Source organism: Bos javanicus, chromosome 1, assembly GCF_032452875.1.
Source record: "Bos javanicus breed banteng chromosome 1, ARS-OSU_banteng_1.0, whole genome shotgun sequence".
NCBI lineage: Eukaryota > Metazoa > Chordata > Mammalia > Artiodactyla > Bovidae > Bos > Bos javanicus.
The window spans coordinates 3,227,589-3,243,544 of record NC_083868.1 but is presented as its reverse complement, the minus strand read 5'-3'; the positions used below and the strand labels follow the sequence as shown (position 1 = coordinate 3,243,544).

General features: G+C 39.1%; 1 protein-coding gene across 15 annotated transcripts in view; it reads right to left on the bottom strand.

Annotated features, from left to right (window-relative positions):
- Positions 1–4,088: 4,088 nt before the first annotated feature.
- The window catches only part of SYNJ1 (synaptojanin 1), a 91,078-nt gene continuing 79,210 nt past the window's right edge, over positions 4,089–15,956 (bottom strand). For 11 of the 15 annotated variants that reach the window (XM_061415757.1, XM_061416189.1, XM_061416103.1 and 8 more), the window contains 3 exons: positions 14,410–14,518; positions 13,928–14,145; positions 4,089–7,035 (listed from right to left, as the gene is read on the bottom strand). In XM_061415757.1, the coding sequence (XP_061271741.1) occupies positions 6,235–7,035; positions 13,928–14,145; positions 14,410–14,518 (1,128 nt within the window). In that variant the 3' untranslated portion in view covers positions 4,089–6,234. Of the gene's footprint in view, positions 7,036–9,828; positions 9,853–13,927; positions 14,146–14,409; positions 14,519–15,956 lie in introns of all 15 variants that reach the window. The other 4 variants (XM_061416672.1, XM_061416853.1, XM_061416943.1 and 1 more) reach the window with 2 other exon arrangements.

Sequence of the window (15,956 nt, the reverse complement as noted above, 5' to 3'; positions counted from 1 at the left end):
TACTCTGTCACAGGTCGAACACGTGCACCATCTTTAATCTTTGACAGCACTGCTATTTGCCTTTGTATTCTTCATTGCAGTCCCTTCTGTGCTTTCTTAAGGTCCTTTTCTTCTCACCCAGGCCGTGTCATACAAATTTTGTGTATAGCTTTTCCTCATTGTAGTTTAAGTGATCATACATCATGCCAAAGCCTATTGTATTGTCACCCAAGTGGGTTCTGAATTTGAAGACAAATATGACATCTGTGTGTTCCTATGTACTTTGGCTTATCTAAATATTTTAGGTACTGTTTCCTTTCTAGGGTAAAGGGCATCTTATAAGCATTTGTATCTGCTGAAGCAATCCATTAGTAGTGATAAACACTCCAATACAGATAATTAATGGGGCACTCATGTTGACTGCTAGATATCAGGCAACCAGAGAGGAAAAGAATTTTTACTGTACTGAAAAAAAATTGTTTTAATACCATTAACACACGTATGTGGGACTTCCCCCATGGCTCAGCAGGTAAAGAATCTGGCTGCAATGCAGGAGATCCAGGAGATGTGGATTCGATCCTGGGTCAGGAAGCTTCTCCTGGAAAAAGAAATGGCAACCCACTCTAGTACTCTTGCCTGGAAAATCCCATGGCTTGGTGGGCTACAGTCCATAGGGTCACAGAGTTGTAAACAACTGAGGGACTGAGCATACATACATAACACACATATGTATCCCTAACAAATAGAGAACATTGTTTGGTATGTTTTAAATTTGATATAACTGATGTCATACGAAGATGACATTAGTTGAAAACGAAAATCATGGCATCTGGTCCCATCACGTCATGGGAAATAGATGGGGAAACAGTGGAAACAGTGTCAGACTTCATTTTTTTGGGCTCCAAAATCACTGCAGATGATGACTGCAGCCATGAAATTAAGACGCTTGCTCCTTAGAAGCAAAGTTATGGCCAACCTAGATAGCATATTGAAAAGCAGAGAGATTACTTTGCCAACAAAGGTCCGTCTAGTCAAGGCTATGGTTTTTCCAGTGGTCATGTATGGGTGTGAGTTGGACTGTGAAGAAAGCTGAGCACTGAAGAATTGATGCTTTTGAACTGTGGTGTTGGAGAAGACTCTTGAGAATCCCTTGGACTGCAAGGAGACCCAACCAGTCCATTCTGAAGGAGATCAGCCCTGGGATTTCTTTGGAAGGAATGATGCTGAAGCTGAAACTCCAGTACTTTGGCCACCTCATGCGAAGAGTTGACTCATTGGAAAGGACTCTGATGCTGGGAGGGATTGGGGGCAGGAGGAGAAGGGGACGACAGAGGATGAGATGGCTGGATGGCATCACTGACTCGATGGACATGAGTCTGAATGAACTCCGGGAGTTGGTGATGGACAGAGAGGCCTGGCGTGCTGCGATTCATGGGGTCGCAAAGAGTCGGACACGATTGAGCGACTGAACGGAACTGAATGTCATACTGTACTATTTTGTACCTTGCTTTATGGTTCCATACTGAAATTTACTAGTATTTCACTCACTTATTTTCACTACTACATAGTATTCCACCAGAAATATGTCACTCCATCCCCTTCTTGAGGGTTAGTTTCTTTCCAGTTTTCACCATTACAAACAATGTGCATTCCTACTCCACTTGTCCTAGAATTTCTCTCCAAGTCAAATTTGTTGTGATAGAATATATGAACCTTACTGGACATTATTTATGTATTTTTTAAGTTAGTCATGTTTTGACTGTGCTGGGTCTTTGTTGCTCCCTGAAAGCGTTCTCTAGCTGTGGTGCACTGTCTTCTCATGGTGTGGCTTCTTTTGTTGCATGGCATGGGCTCTAACACTCAGGTTCAGCAGTTGGGGTGCATGGGCTTAGTTGCTCAGCAACATGTGGAATCTTCCTAGACCAGGGATTGAATCCATGTCCCCCTGCATTGGCAGGTGGATTCTTAACCACTGGACCACCAGGGAAGTCCTACTGGATGTTATGTAATTGTTCTCTAGAATTGCTGTGCCAATTTGCCCTCTCACCAACAATGTATGAGTTCCCATTTTTCCACGTTTGATATCTTGATGTGGTCAGACTTTTTTCCTAACATTAATAAAGTGGCATTTTGCTTTGTACATGAGTTTGGTTTTCCTGTGTCAATCACTCATGCTGGTAATTGTGGACCTGCAGGGCTTAGGATCTGGCTATAAATCATGTGGAGAGGCTGAAAGATAAGCTATAGACAGAGAAATATATTTACAAAGCACATATTCAATAGAGGTGGAGTCTCTAGAATATACAAAGAGCCCTCAAAACATGACAGTTAAAAAACAATCTATTTAGAAAATGGGCAAAAGACACATTTCACACACAAAAAGGCATCAGATGGCAAATAAGCACATGAAAACATGTTCACCATCATTAGCTCTTAGGGTGAAGACAAAGCCACGATGCAATTCAGGCAAAGATAAGAAAAAGTGGGTCATTCATAGATTGTTGATGGGAATGTAAAATGGTTCCATCATTCTAGCAGAAAATTTGGAAGCTTTTTAAAAATCCAAGCATGCTACCACTCTATGACCCAGCATGTACCCCTGGTCATTTATTCCAGAGAAATGAAAACTTACGTTCACATAAAAACCTGAGATGAGTGTTCAGAGCAGCTTCATTTATAATAGTCCCAAACTGGACACCCCAAATGTCCTTCAGTGGATGAATAAATGGTTAAACCAATTGTGATACATCCATACCATGGGATACTATATAACAATAAAAAGGAACACACTATTGAATCTCCAGAGAACTGTGCTGAGTAAAAAAGTCAAAAAAAAAAAGGTTATACACACATGATTCCATTTATGTAACATTCTTCAAGTAGCAAAATCATAGTGAATATGGACAACAGAATCTATTATGGAGAATAGATTAGTGGTTGCCAGAAGTTAAGGACACAGGAGAAGGGCATGGGATGGGAGAGAAGTGGGGAGAAGGCAACACGCAGGATCTTCAGGGAGATGGAATCATCTTTTATATCAATGTTAAAGTCCTGGCTGTGGTACTGCACTATAGTTTTGCAAATGTTACCACTGGATAAAGGATACCTGGGATCTTTCTGTATTATTTCTTACAACTGCACGTTGTTGTTTAGTTGCTATGCTGTGCCCATGCACTGTAGCCTGCCAGGCTCCTCTGTCCAGGGGATTCTCCAGGCAAGAATACTGGAGTGGGTAGCCATTTCCTTCTCCAGGGGATCTTCCCGACCCAGGGATCAAACCTGTTGTCTCCTGCATTGACAGGCAGGTTCTTTACTGTCTGAGCTACCATGGAAGCCCATACAAATCTACAGTTACCTTAAAATAAAAAGTTTTTACAAAGCCTATTATTCTGTATCTGTAACTTCTTAAACAGAGATTAATGAACATAATTGAATTATTTAAGAATCAAGGTTATTGTTTGAAATAGCAATCTGAAAAAAAGGCAATACTCACAGGAACACCAGCCTCAGTCTCTTACTTTAGGTCTTTTAAGGCAATCTCTTCTTTTGTCTGGCTATTCGTTAGCCTGTTTCCCCTCTGCTCCCCTCACCCGCCCCACCCCCACCCCCCAGCTGTTTCTTTTGCTGTGGGTCAGAAAATCATCATTCATGCCTCCTGTGTTATTTTCAAGCCAGCAAGATGTTGAATGAGGGCCTTTCTTACAGAATAAGCATATGACTTCTTAATGACAATTAGTAATTTGAGAATAGCTTCCTACTTTCAGCACAAGTATCACATAGAGACAGAGGCTGAGATGGTTGGATGGCATCACCGACTCAATGGACCCAAGTTTGAGCAAGCTCTAGGAGATGGTGAAGGACAGGAAAGCCTGGCGTGCTGCAGTGCATAGAGTCGCCAAGAGTTGGACATGACTGAGCGACTGAACAACAATCACACAGAGAAATACAATGGATGAGAATAACATCTTGAATTAAAATACCTGATTTGGAAAAAAAAAAACAACTGATTTGACAGTAAGAATTAATCTTCAAACATCGCCAAACTCATCTATGTAAAGTTAAAGGAAAATAGCTGAGAAAAGTTCTTCCCTTTTGAGCAAAGCAGTCAGTATGGTAAAGACAGGTATATTTATTTCATACGACAGCAAATTTCACAGGATATGTTCAGTGTTTATATGCCACTGACTTTAATACTGTACTCCTATAAAGTACATAGTTATAAATACTGTGTGCCACATAAGCAATAAAGTTCTTACCTATAAACAGCAATCTACTATAGAGAACAAAGAACTCACAGAGAGATCCTTAGTGTCTAGTTTCTGCTCTGCTTTTAACAGAACTGGTCCATATTGTAATAATATGTAGAATAATGGCTAGTTATTTGCAGTGTACCTTTAACTGTCTGTCATAACTTTGTGCACTTTTTCAGCAACTTGCCAAGTATCAGCAGAATTTCCTGATAAAGGCTGAGCTGCTGCTTGATATGTGTATTTTAGACAGTAGTTTCTATTCAATAGGAAACACTGCTCACAGAACTGCAGTCGCACTAAAGTTTATAAAGAGTTATTTTCCTAACGGAGAGCAAATACCATATACACTAATCACACAGATGTTAAAGCCACAGTTTCAACAAGTTAATTCACATTTTGAAGCACATTGCTTGTAGTAATACTGCTGTTTAAAATATACTACTGCTGAAATGATTAGACACCCCCCCACCCCCCGCAAAAGCACAATATAAAACTCACGAGAGTTATTTCTAACAGCAATTCCTGGCTGTTAATAGAGAGAGAATTACTTTTATAAATATAGTATTCTGATAACATTTGAGCATTTAGAAAAGTGCTTTTTCCTAATAGTTTTGCTTTATGTGGTTAAGTGCGATGCAGCTTGCTGTGCTTTTTTACATCTTATGTATTCTTAGTCGTGAACTCCATTTTCTGATATTCCCCCAATGCACATGTTTAAAGGTTAAATGTGGACAACGGAATTCAGGTGACATTTACAACTCTTTGTATAAAACGCTAATATAATGGGTAAAAGTGATTTCAAACTAACAACAAAACAACTATTGCTCCAGGAATTTTCTGACTGGGATTTCCTCAATGATATCAAAATACTACATTCTCTATAAGTCATGAACGTCTTCATAAAATTAATCAAAAGCAGGATCAGCTGCATACTGGCAGTGCAGGAGACAAAATCCACAGCTAATTTGAGGTGTAGCCTCTAAGAACATAAAGCAGCATCACAGATGGGGCGAGAGAACACGCAGCAGATTCCAGTTCAGCGCCCCCAGGGTCGGGGCTGCCCGGCTCACCAGCTAGAGAAGCGAGGAGGGCCATCCTCGGACACCTCCGTGGACCTTGAACTCCCATTTACTTCTCACTGAATTTGGTGGCACGTGCCTCCCTGCTATCTGTAGCCAGCGTGCTGTTTTGAAAGGACAGGAGGGTCGGTCCACACAATATGCTACTTCCGGCTGCAAGAAGCTCCTCCCCCAGAAAAGCAGGCAGAGGTGTGGGACCAGAGTGACAAGGGGGTGTGTGGTGTGTGTGTCAGAAGGGGTGGGTGTGCAACGGGGGCAAATTCTGGTTCCGTCGTGAGATTACTCTAGATTTGGAAAGAAAGATAATGGAAATGTCCAAATTTCATTTTCAACCATCCATTTGATTATATGGAAAAGAGAACTCTGTTACAACTTTTAGGTAAAAATTTGGTCTGACTTATACCCTAGAATTTAAGTGATGTATTTTACCAGTATGTAAGTGTATACATTTGTGTGTTTGTGTGTGTATACACTTTTTTTTTAAGCAATGTCTTTCTAAATTCTGTTCCAGTATACCTTTGACGGCTCTTTGGTAAATACTTATAGATACCAATTGTTGACAAGTAGGAAAGGGCTGGCAGCAATGTCGTCTAGAAGTTGTCTGGGCTTTGTGAGATGCTCTAAAGGAGACTGATGAAGAATTTCTAAATGAGGACTGTTTTCTAAAATAGCTTTGAGCACTTTTTATGGCTTCTACTCTCTCTTATTTATCCAAACAGAAACACACCAAAATTCCAGTTAATAATGAGAAAAAATTTTCCTTAATTCTGATATACACATATTCCAACTCTGTACACATTAAATAGTGGTATTTCATGACAACATCAGTGCACTTAACAATTACTTATTGCACATCATGAATAACGAATGCCCAAATCTTTTGGCTGTACCCTGCCAAAACTAAAGGGACTCTCTACTGTGTGACGTTATCTTTCTGTCAAGTCTAGCATGGGTGATGCCTTAGAGGCCAGGGCTGTGAAAGCGTCTGCGGGAGGGGTGGTGCCAGGTGGGAGCAGAGGGACAGGCGGTGGGGGTGGTGGTCTTGCTGGCAACACACAGAGAGACACATCGGTACTCCTACCCCAGTCATCACCAAGCATCACCTTGGAGCCAGGAGACGAGCTCAGCTGCTTACCCAGGAAAACATCTGGGCGAGTGGACCCTGACTTCCCTGTCACACCAAAGTCCTCTTCTTCCTCGAAGGTTACCCATCCTTTGGGGTTGCTGACTGTTAGTGCAGACAGGCCCTGTGGATCAAAACTGTCCTTAAACCCATCCAGGGAGGATGAAGGCTTGCTACTGTTCTGATCCAGAGGCCTCAGCGAAGAGAATGGACTCGGAGCAACAGGCTCTTCTTTGGAGAACCATGAAGTGGCCTCTGATTCTTGAGACTCAGCTCGAAAGGGGTTTCCAGGAGCGGCGGTCCTGTCGGTGAAAGGATTTGTGCTGCTCGAGCTTGGGATGAACGGGTTTGGGGAACATCGCGTGTTTTCCTGGGATTTACTCCGGGCTGGAATTGGAGGCATTGTCGGCATGCAGCTTACAGAACTCAGAGTGTTGGTGTTACTTGGGGCTGCAGAAGGCAACGGCGTCAACCCCCTTGGGTTTGGGGTGTGAACAGATGGCTGAGCCTTTGATACAGCAAGCAGGTTCAATGACAAGTCTTCAAATGGGTCACTCTTTAATGGCGAGTCCAGTCTGACGGCGGAGACTCCGTTTGTTTTCACCTGGGAAAGAGAGAGCCCACTGAATAATCAGAACAAACAAAAAGCAATACGGTTACTTTGAATGCCCCCCCTGTTTCCTGTCTCAATTATTCTTCATTCTGAAGGGGTCAAGTATACATACTCAAAAAATAAAAAAAGGAGCTTTGTGTAGTCTGTTACTCTGGTGGTTAAACAAGTACCATGAAATTTTTTTTTTTTTTAAACTCTCTGCTAAATAAGTTCTTTTATAAATACAACTTATTTCATCCATGCAAGTGTTGATATGTAAAATGGAGAACTGCACTGAATTAGCAGATGAGTTTGGTTCATGCCCAGTTCTATCAGATAATCAAATGGACTTAAAAAACTCACATTCAATACAAAGTTTATGCTAAATCGCTATGAATAAACTTCCAACACCCATCTGTGATGATGATGTGGTTTCATTGTTTTTTGAAATATATTTTCATTGAGAGTTAATGTTACTATGGAAATTCAACTTTATGGATAATAATTTTATTAGTATATCTGTATTCATAAGCTGAAGACAATGCATCATTTCCTTTTCCACTTGTAGAATAAAATTTTCAAAGCATTCTTTGCCTTTTAACGTCAGCTCTCCTTTGTAGAATAAATTCTGAATGTGAAAATATTTTTAAATTGACCTTCCTCATCTTTAGATAGGTTGTAACTAACTGCAATGATTCTTTAAACTGGATGGCGTGGTGGGGGGAGGAATCCTGTTTCTATTTGGGATAGTAATTCTTCAACCAAAATAAAGCTATGCATGGCAGAGCTGGCTGTGAACAGTTACTGGCAGGAGGAGGGGTCAGACTTACTTCACAGTTATGAAAAGTCTGCCCTGTGTGCCCAGTTCACAAAGAAGCCGGCTGGAGTGGAGCCTGGCTGTGGTACCGGGCACAGGCTACTTTCCTAAGGGAAACATTGAACTGAAGCCTGGCTGTACGAGAAAAGTAGCTAGCTTTATCAGGAACTCCATTTTAATTAAAAAAAAAAAAAAAAAACTCTATATAATTGTTAAAACTAGGTGGGTGACTTGGATATTTATGCCAAATTAAAGGTAAGAAAAGCACAGGAGAGGGAGAATTTTACTTAGCTAGAGACTTGGCAATGTACAAAATGCAGCATGACCCAAAATGAATTTAGGTCATTGTTAAAGCAAGTAACTAAACATTCATAAGATATGTTGAGAAAAAGAGCAGCAGTCTCAATAAAACATTGTTTTGCTGTTCTTATTTTAGTCTCTAAGTCATATCTGACTCTGTGACCCCACAAGACGACTACAAACTATACCCCACCAGGCTCCTCTGTCCATGGGATTTACCAGGTAAGAAAACTGGAGTGGGTTGCCATTCCCTTCTCCAGGGAATATTCCTGACCCAGGATTGAACCTGTGTCTTCTTCTTTAGCAGACAGATTCTTTATCACTGAGCTGCCTGGGAAACTCCAATAAAACATAATTGCATCTTCTTAAACAGTAACTTGGTGCTTAAGAATAGGGAAGGCTAATTCCCCTCCGATCCAGTGATTAGGGCTCTCTGCTTTCACTGCCAGGGCCTGGGTTCAACCCCTGGTCAGGGAACAGAGACCCCACAAGCCACATGGAGTGGCAAAAAAAAAAAAAAAAGAATAAGGAAGGCTGCTCATTTGCAAAAGGAAACAGTGTGGATAACTTCTTACGTGAATCACTCTCTAGGATCTATTTTATTCAACTAATCTATAGTATACTTTAAGTAAACAAGTTTTATTTTTCTTCAAACTTAATATGACAATAAATTTGAACAAAATTAAAAAGCAGACATGTCATAAATTCTAATATTATAGTACTTGAGAGACAAATTTACTATAGATGCTGTAAAATTACAATTAGCTACACATTACCAGTAATGACTGGGTTATTTACGATTCATATGACAAAACAGAAGTACTTGAGTGGGTCTGGGCCCCGATTCTCCCATGGTAGACAAAGAGTCCATGACACAGACATTATAGGTAGGAAGTTTATGCTTTGTACAGCTTAGAATAATAGGCTTTTGCCAAATAAATGTTGCACATTTAAATATCTTTATTTTCATATATTAACAAATTTTTCTTTCAAAATAAGTTAAAGGTAATTTAACAGAAACATGATCATTTTGCCCAATGAGATTTGAAATTATGAGAGCCACATCATCATTCATTACATTAGAATGAATTTCTATATATCTAAGCAGTATTTATGATGACTTGACATTAATGATGATGGTATTTTTTACAGAAAAGGGTGTTGGAAAGGCCCTTAAATAATCCTGCTATAATGTTCATTTTCATTTTTGTAAATCATCAATTCTTCTTTAACAAAAAAAAAATCTCCTAGTGCTACCAGTTATAATCTACATGCTACTAGTTTTTTGGGTTTTTTTAATTTCCCAAAAGAAATCTAGGAAAAAAATTGAATTTTATACTTACATAATTATGCCATTGTTAAAACCAAGAACTAATTTGGTTTTGCCAAATACACTTTCATATATCTAAAGCTTACCTTCTTAAAGTTATACTTTTTAGTCTTGTTAATTTTTGTAAAAAAAAAAAGCAAAATGGGAAAGCATTAGCAAGAATAACTAAAATGGTTCCTAAGAATTCAAAATACTAAGAAAAAAAGCAGGTTTTATGGTATGATAACAGAATTTATTAATGTGGACAGGTGGTTTTTAAAAATGGGTGAGAATTTAGATGTATGAAGCGAAAGATTCATACATCTACTGTGCTAAGACAGATGAGAAGCACATATAAGATTGAGAAATAATCCGATACCTGTTACCCTGATGGTTGCTCCTGCTTTGAGAAAACGAAACATAGACATCAAGGGAAAGAGTTAGGAGGACAATCTGAGACCAAGCAGCAACCCTAACAATTCAAAACACTTTCAGTTTTATATTATGTACAAAATCCAACAGCAGTGAGACCTGCAGGTCACAGTATAAGATCAAGAGACAATAAAATGTATTGCTGTAATAGGGCTCAGGATTTAATTTTATCTGAGGTTGATTACTAACTAGTTCAAAGTAGTCATTCCAAAAATAATATTCCAAATACATTACTGGAGCACTGAAGTATTTTCAGCAGGCTATGGGTGAAATGTTTGTGTCCCCTCAGATTCGTATGCTGAACCCCAACCTTCTTATGTGATGGTATTTGGAGACGTGGCCTCTGGGAGGTGACTGGGGTTAGATGAGGTCGTGAGAGTGGGCCCTCTTGATGGAACTAGCACCCTTTGTAGGAGACACACCAGAGGGCTTGCTCTTTCTTCCCTTGTGCAAGCACCAAGGAAAGGCCATGTGGGCACAGGAGAAGAGGCCCCAGCAGAACCCAACCATGCTGGCATCCTGATCTCGGGCTTCTAGCCTCCAGAACTTGAGAAGACAAATTTCTACTGCCTGAGTCACCCAGTTCATGGTATTTTGTTACGGCAGCCCAAGAAGGTTAGGACACAGCCTTAAGACAGCCTACGGGTTTATCATGATTAGAGAAATTGTTCAAAATGGCACCACTTTGCAGAAAAGTGAAAACTGGTATTTATTTTAACATGGTCAGGATCCAGGCTTGTTCTATTAATCTATCACTCAAATTTTCTGAAGGGTGATACTAAAGATGAAATCACAATCTTTCTATAACAGCAGTACTTTAAAAATTACAGTATTCTTAAGAAACAGTTTGAACAAATCTTCCCCAATATTTAAAGCTTACCTTATTTTAAAATACCATAACTCACTTAGATTCGAGAGACACCATTTTATAGTAAATTATTTTATAAATAATATATTTATTATATATTTATATTATATAAAATGTGTTACTACAAAACATGAGACTCCTGAATTTAACCTTTCCTGATGATCCTGATGATCCTGATGCATTAGTTTTGTAAGAGTTGGATAAAAACTGGGAATGGGTTTATACTAAGATGCAAGGGGATGGTATTAAATTGATCCAGAAAGCTGAGATTTTTTTTTCTTTTTTGGCTGTGCTGCGCAGCATGCTGGATCTTAGTTCCCTGACCAGGGATCAAAGGCATGCCCTCTGCATTGGGAGCACGGGGTCTTAACCACTGGACTGCCAGGGAAGTCCTGAGATTTTCTACTTGGCCTCTTCCCTCACTATCGGCTGTCACTCCAATAGTATAGCTGTGATGCTATTACTTTACTTCCCATTGGATTCCTGACTTCTGGTTTTCAGCTGATAATCAGATGCCTAAGACATTGAAAGTCAGATAAGTGGGGCATTTTTACATTTTCTAAAGGATATATAACATATAATCACTTGAATTAGAAGAATCTTTTCTATATAGAATTATAGAATCAAATAATTTAAATAGTAATAACAAGTAAAGCTGGGTCATGTGTGGGTCTATGTTTTAAACACCTTGTATATTTTTGGCAGAATTAATAAAGACTTGTAAAAACTATTAAGTTCAATTCTAAGACTGTTTCATATTATTACCAAAATATCAAAATGTGAGTTATTTTACTAACTCACCCTCTTCAAGTTATAGCCATTATAGAAGAATTTTTAAGACTTTAGATGTTCATTATTTTTTGAATAGGCATTATTTTTATGGTTCAAAATGAAAAAGGCAAAAAAGGTAAAATGCCTCCCTATCTTTCTGTAAGCTCCCAGGAGGAAACTAAGCTCTTTGTGATCTTGCACAAAGGCAGCCTACACGTGAACAAGACCTCCACTCTCCAGGAAAGTGTGTCTGTGTATGTAATGTGTAGAGGGATTTGATATCAATGACTGAGGCAAAGAAAGGCTTATAACAAACACCTTTCACAGTTTTGATGAGCAGAATGTAAGAGTCAAGAATACAATCTACTAAACCACACAGAAAGCACAGACTTGCTGTGCTTCGTCAGCAAATCACCATACCCATTCCAATGAAAATCAGAAAGCAAAACAGGGGAAAATGACCTAAGAAAATGATAGATGGCAGTCACGGAATATTCATCCTGTACTCTCTGTGTCACAAGATGACTTTCTACTGAGAACTGCAATCTTCTTTGACAGTGTGTTCTTCTGAAGTTGTTCAGAGTACCACACCTACTTTCAATACTGAGAACATTTTATAGAGTTTTAGGAATTAGGGTTCACCTTTACTGTGAAAATCATGATCACTTTCTGTCCTAAAACTGTAGTAATACAAAGCTTTAAGATGGCTTCTTTGAAAGTTTCTTGCCCTCCAATTACACTAAAAAACAATAATAATAAATACTACACCTTATAAGAAAATGAAAAAAAAAAATCATCATGCACTAAAAGTAGATTGGCAAAGAGAAAACAATGGACATTTATTGTTTGAAGGGCTTCTATAATTACTATATATCTTCAGCATCCTCAACTATATAATACTTTTTGGTGTTCATTAGCTTAAGAGAACATTATTCTCAATTATATATCCGTCTTAGCTTTTTAAAAAATGTGACCAATAGTCTAATAAGTAAGTGTTAATTGCTAACTATTCATATTGTTTCAAGATTCATATTTACTTTATAATTTTTTTTCACTATGAAGAAGCATAAGAAACTGCTAACTTCTGCCAATTAGCTGGACATATTCACATATCTGTAAAAATAAATGCAAACTATTATTATAAACATGCTTAAGGGACATCACCAGTGTAATATTTCTGTATTTTAGACTATTCCAAAATAAAAGCAGACTTAGACTTCAGTTCTTTGGCCTTGATGGCATTTTCAAGTTAAAACTTTTGGATAAAATTCAATGTGAGGCTAGACAACAGAAATATAAAGATAAACCTTATACTAAAGATAAACTTATACTAAAGATAAACCTTATTTTAATGATTTTACTGAGATGTATATAATAAAAACTAAGTAAAACAGCCTCCAAGTAAAACAATTCAACTCGCATGAATATTCTTGTGTTGAAACAGCTTTGTGTATACACACCAGAAGGCTTTCCAATGTGAGATCACTCTGGTATAACAAAAGTCCTTGTGATCCTGTGATTTCCACCCACCAAGGCAATGGTACTATTTTCTATGTGATACTCATGAGAACATTATTTTGATGGCTTTTACTTTGGTTAATAAGCCTGCTGCTGCATGCCTGAAACATCTAAATGGATCCAGTAGTGTCTGAAACTGTTAGAGATCCCCAAGGAAGCCCAGTGCCGACTCCATCACTGAAAAGAGCTAACTGCAGCATCAGGAGAGATAGGATTATTGGAAATTTACTGCCAATGGCCAGGGATTGACCTGACTGCCTTTCTGTCCAGGAGGTAAAGGACAAAACTAATCTAATAGCTGTGAACAAAAAGAAACTAAGTTATTACTGTCCACTCTAATTAAGTATCCAAAGTAAATTACACACAGAAAAACCAAAAAAATCACCTACTCTTTAAACAAAGTAAACAGCCTGGGGGCTGCTTGGAAGTTTTAGGGAAAAGAGCCTTTAGGGAAAGAGCCCTAATCTAGGGTCACTCTCTGAGAACCCGTGATCTAGACAACAGGTTGGACAAACAAACAAAAAACCCAAACCCTCAAACAGCCAAACGTGCTTTTGTTGTGTGATGAGTCTGAGTGGTCAAATGACATTCACTGGTTGAAGTCATATCTAAACATGTTATTACTAGCAAATGACAAAATTTTTAAAAAAATCAAATCTTAGGTGTTTTTTCTAAAGCTAATAATTAAAATAAGTATGTTCAAAGACTACAGCAAGAGCATCAAATATGCCTCAGTAAAAAAAAAAAAAAAGGGGGAAAACAAAACAAAATGTAAGCAAAGGCCCACACACACACTTACACACACACACACACACACACACCCCCCCACACACACACACCCACCCGCCCACCCACCCAGATAATCTTTCTCCTCGCTGGAAGGCCTTACCTGCGGCTGCGCCGGAGGCTCAGAAGGCAAGCTGTGGGACGACCTGCTCCGAGGGGGTGGCTGCGGGGGCGTTTCCAGGCTGGGCTGCAGGGCAGCCTGGGCCAGAGGTGCGGCCACCGGGATGAGAGGCTCCTGCATCTTCTGAACAGGTGGCGCAAGAGAAGGCGGCACAGGAAGGGCGGCCTGAGGCTTCAGGGGCTCGGGAAGAAGAGCTGGCCCTAAAGAAAGTAATTTCCAGATGTTAGGCATTCTCTGGAAAACTGAGTTTATCCTTCCTTTCAGGAAATGGTAGGAAATTCCAGTCCCTGTCTCAGCCCCCAGTAGCCTCCTTTATTATGGCATTCAGAAAGACAGGAAAAAAAAAAAAGAGAGAGAGAAAGAATTTGAGCAAGTTGTATAAAGTGAGAGATTGCGAAAGAAAAAAGAAAAGAAGTGGAAGGGAAGGATACAGAATGGCACTGCCGTTTTGACTACGGGTCTACCTTTCAGTACTTCTGAGGTTTTGCTTTGGCTTTCAGGAGTCAGTCTCCCAGCAGACACCCGTGCGTGGCTCTGGGGGGCGCTGATGACTCCAGCACGGGGCGGAATAATCTAAAGATGGGAAACGAAAACCACTGAGACATTTACCTTATCTGCAACGGATAAGATTTGATGAAAATATTTTGTCTGTGCATCTTGTATCATTTCCTCTGCCTCTTTGTCATTCTAATGGCTCTATTTATTGCCATATGATCATAAGTTTCATTTTTTTTTATTAAGGATTAACTTTTATTGGTGCATAGTTACTTTACAAAGTTGTGTTGGTCTCTACTCTTCAGCAAAATGAATCAGGCATACATATATATATATATATATATATATATATATATATATATATCTCCTCCCTTTTGGATTTCCCTCCCATTCAGGTCATCACAGTGCGTTAAGTAGAACTCTCTGTGCTATATACAGTAGTTTCTCATTAATTATCTATTTTATACATAGTATCAGTAATATATATATGTGTGTGTGTATACACACACAGACACACATATATGTGTCAACTCGAATCTCCCAATTCCTCCCCTGCCCCTTGGTATCCACACATTTGTTCTCTATGTCTGTGTCTCTATTACTGGTTTGCAAATAAGATCATCTATAGTATTTATCTACATTCCACATATATGGGTTAATACACAATACTGTTTCTCTCTTTCTGACTTACTTCATTCTGTATGATACTCTCTAGGTCCATCCACATCTCTACAAATGACCCAATTTTGTTCCTTAAGCTTCAAAAATCTTCCTTTATATTTTTCACTGTTTACTATGTGCCACGCACTGTGTTAACTAAGCACTGGGTATGAATTTACATTTCAATGTCCAAATGGCCCTGGGGGGTAAGGTATTATTTTATCATCTCTAATTTAAATGAAAATGAAGAAATGTATACAACTGTCCCAAAGCCACAGAGTTACAAAATAAAGCCAGGAGCCGAACTCAGGGCCCGTTTTCTTTATCCTGTATCATACTCCTTAGTGGGACGATTTTACAGGTCATGAGGAGGTGGAGCGGGACATACACTGTGGAACTAAGAGGCTTACCAAAAACTACACTGAGGCTGTTTTTCTTTATTAAACACAGAGGTTAAAAACTCTGGAATGGCTAACTCAATGTGCTGAAATACATAGGCTGGAAGATACACTAGGGAAATAACGTCCTTTTCTATCTTCACATGTTTGCTGAAGGCTTTAAGCACTCAGTACATTTTTCTTATTTTTGTATAAATTGGAGGATAATTGCTTTACAATATTTGTTGGCTTCTGCCATACATCAATATGAATCAGCCACATGGAGGTCCCCTCCCTCCTGAATCTCCTACAGGTACACACATGTCCCCTCCCTCTTGTACCCCCTCCCAGGCTTCTAAATTGTCACACAGCACAGAGTTGAGCTCCCCGATTCCCACTTGCTATCTGTTTTACATATGGTAATATACATTTCCATAGTATTCTCTTGGAGAAGGCGATGGCACCCCACTCCAGTACTC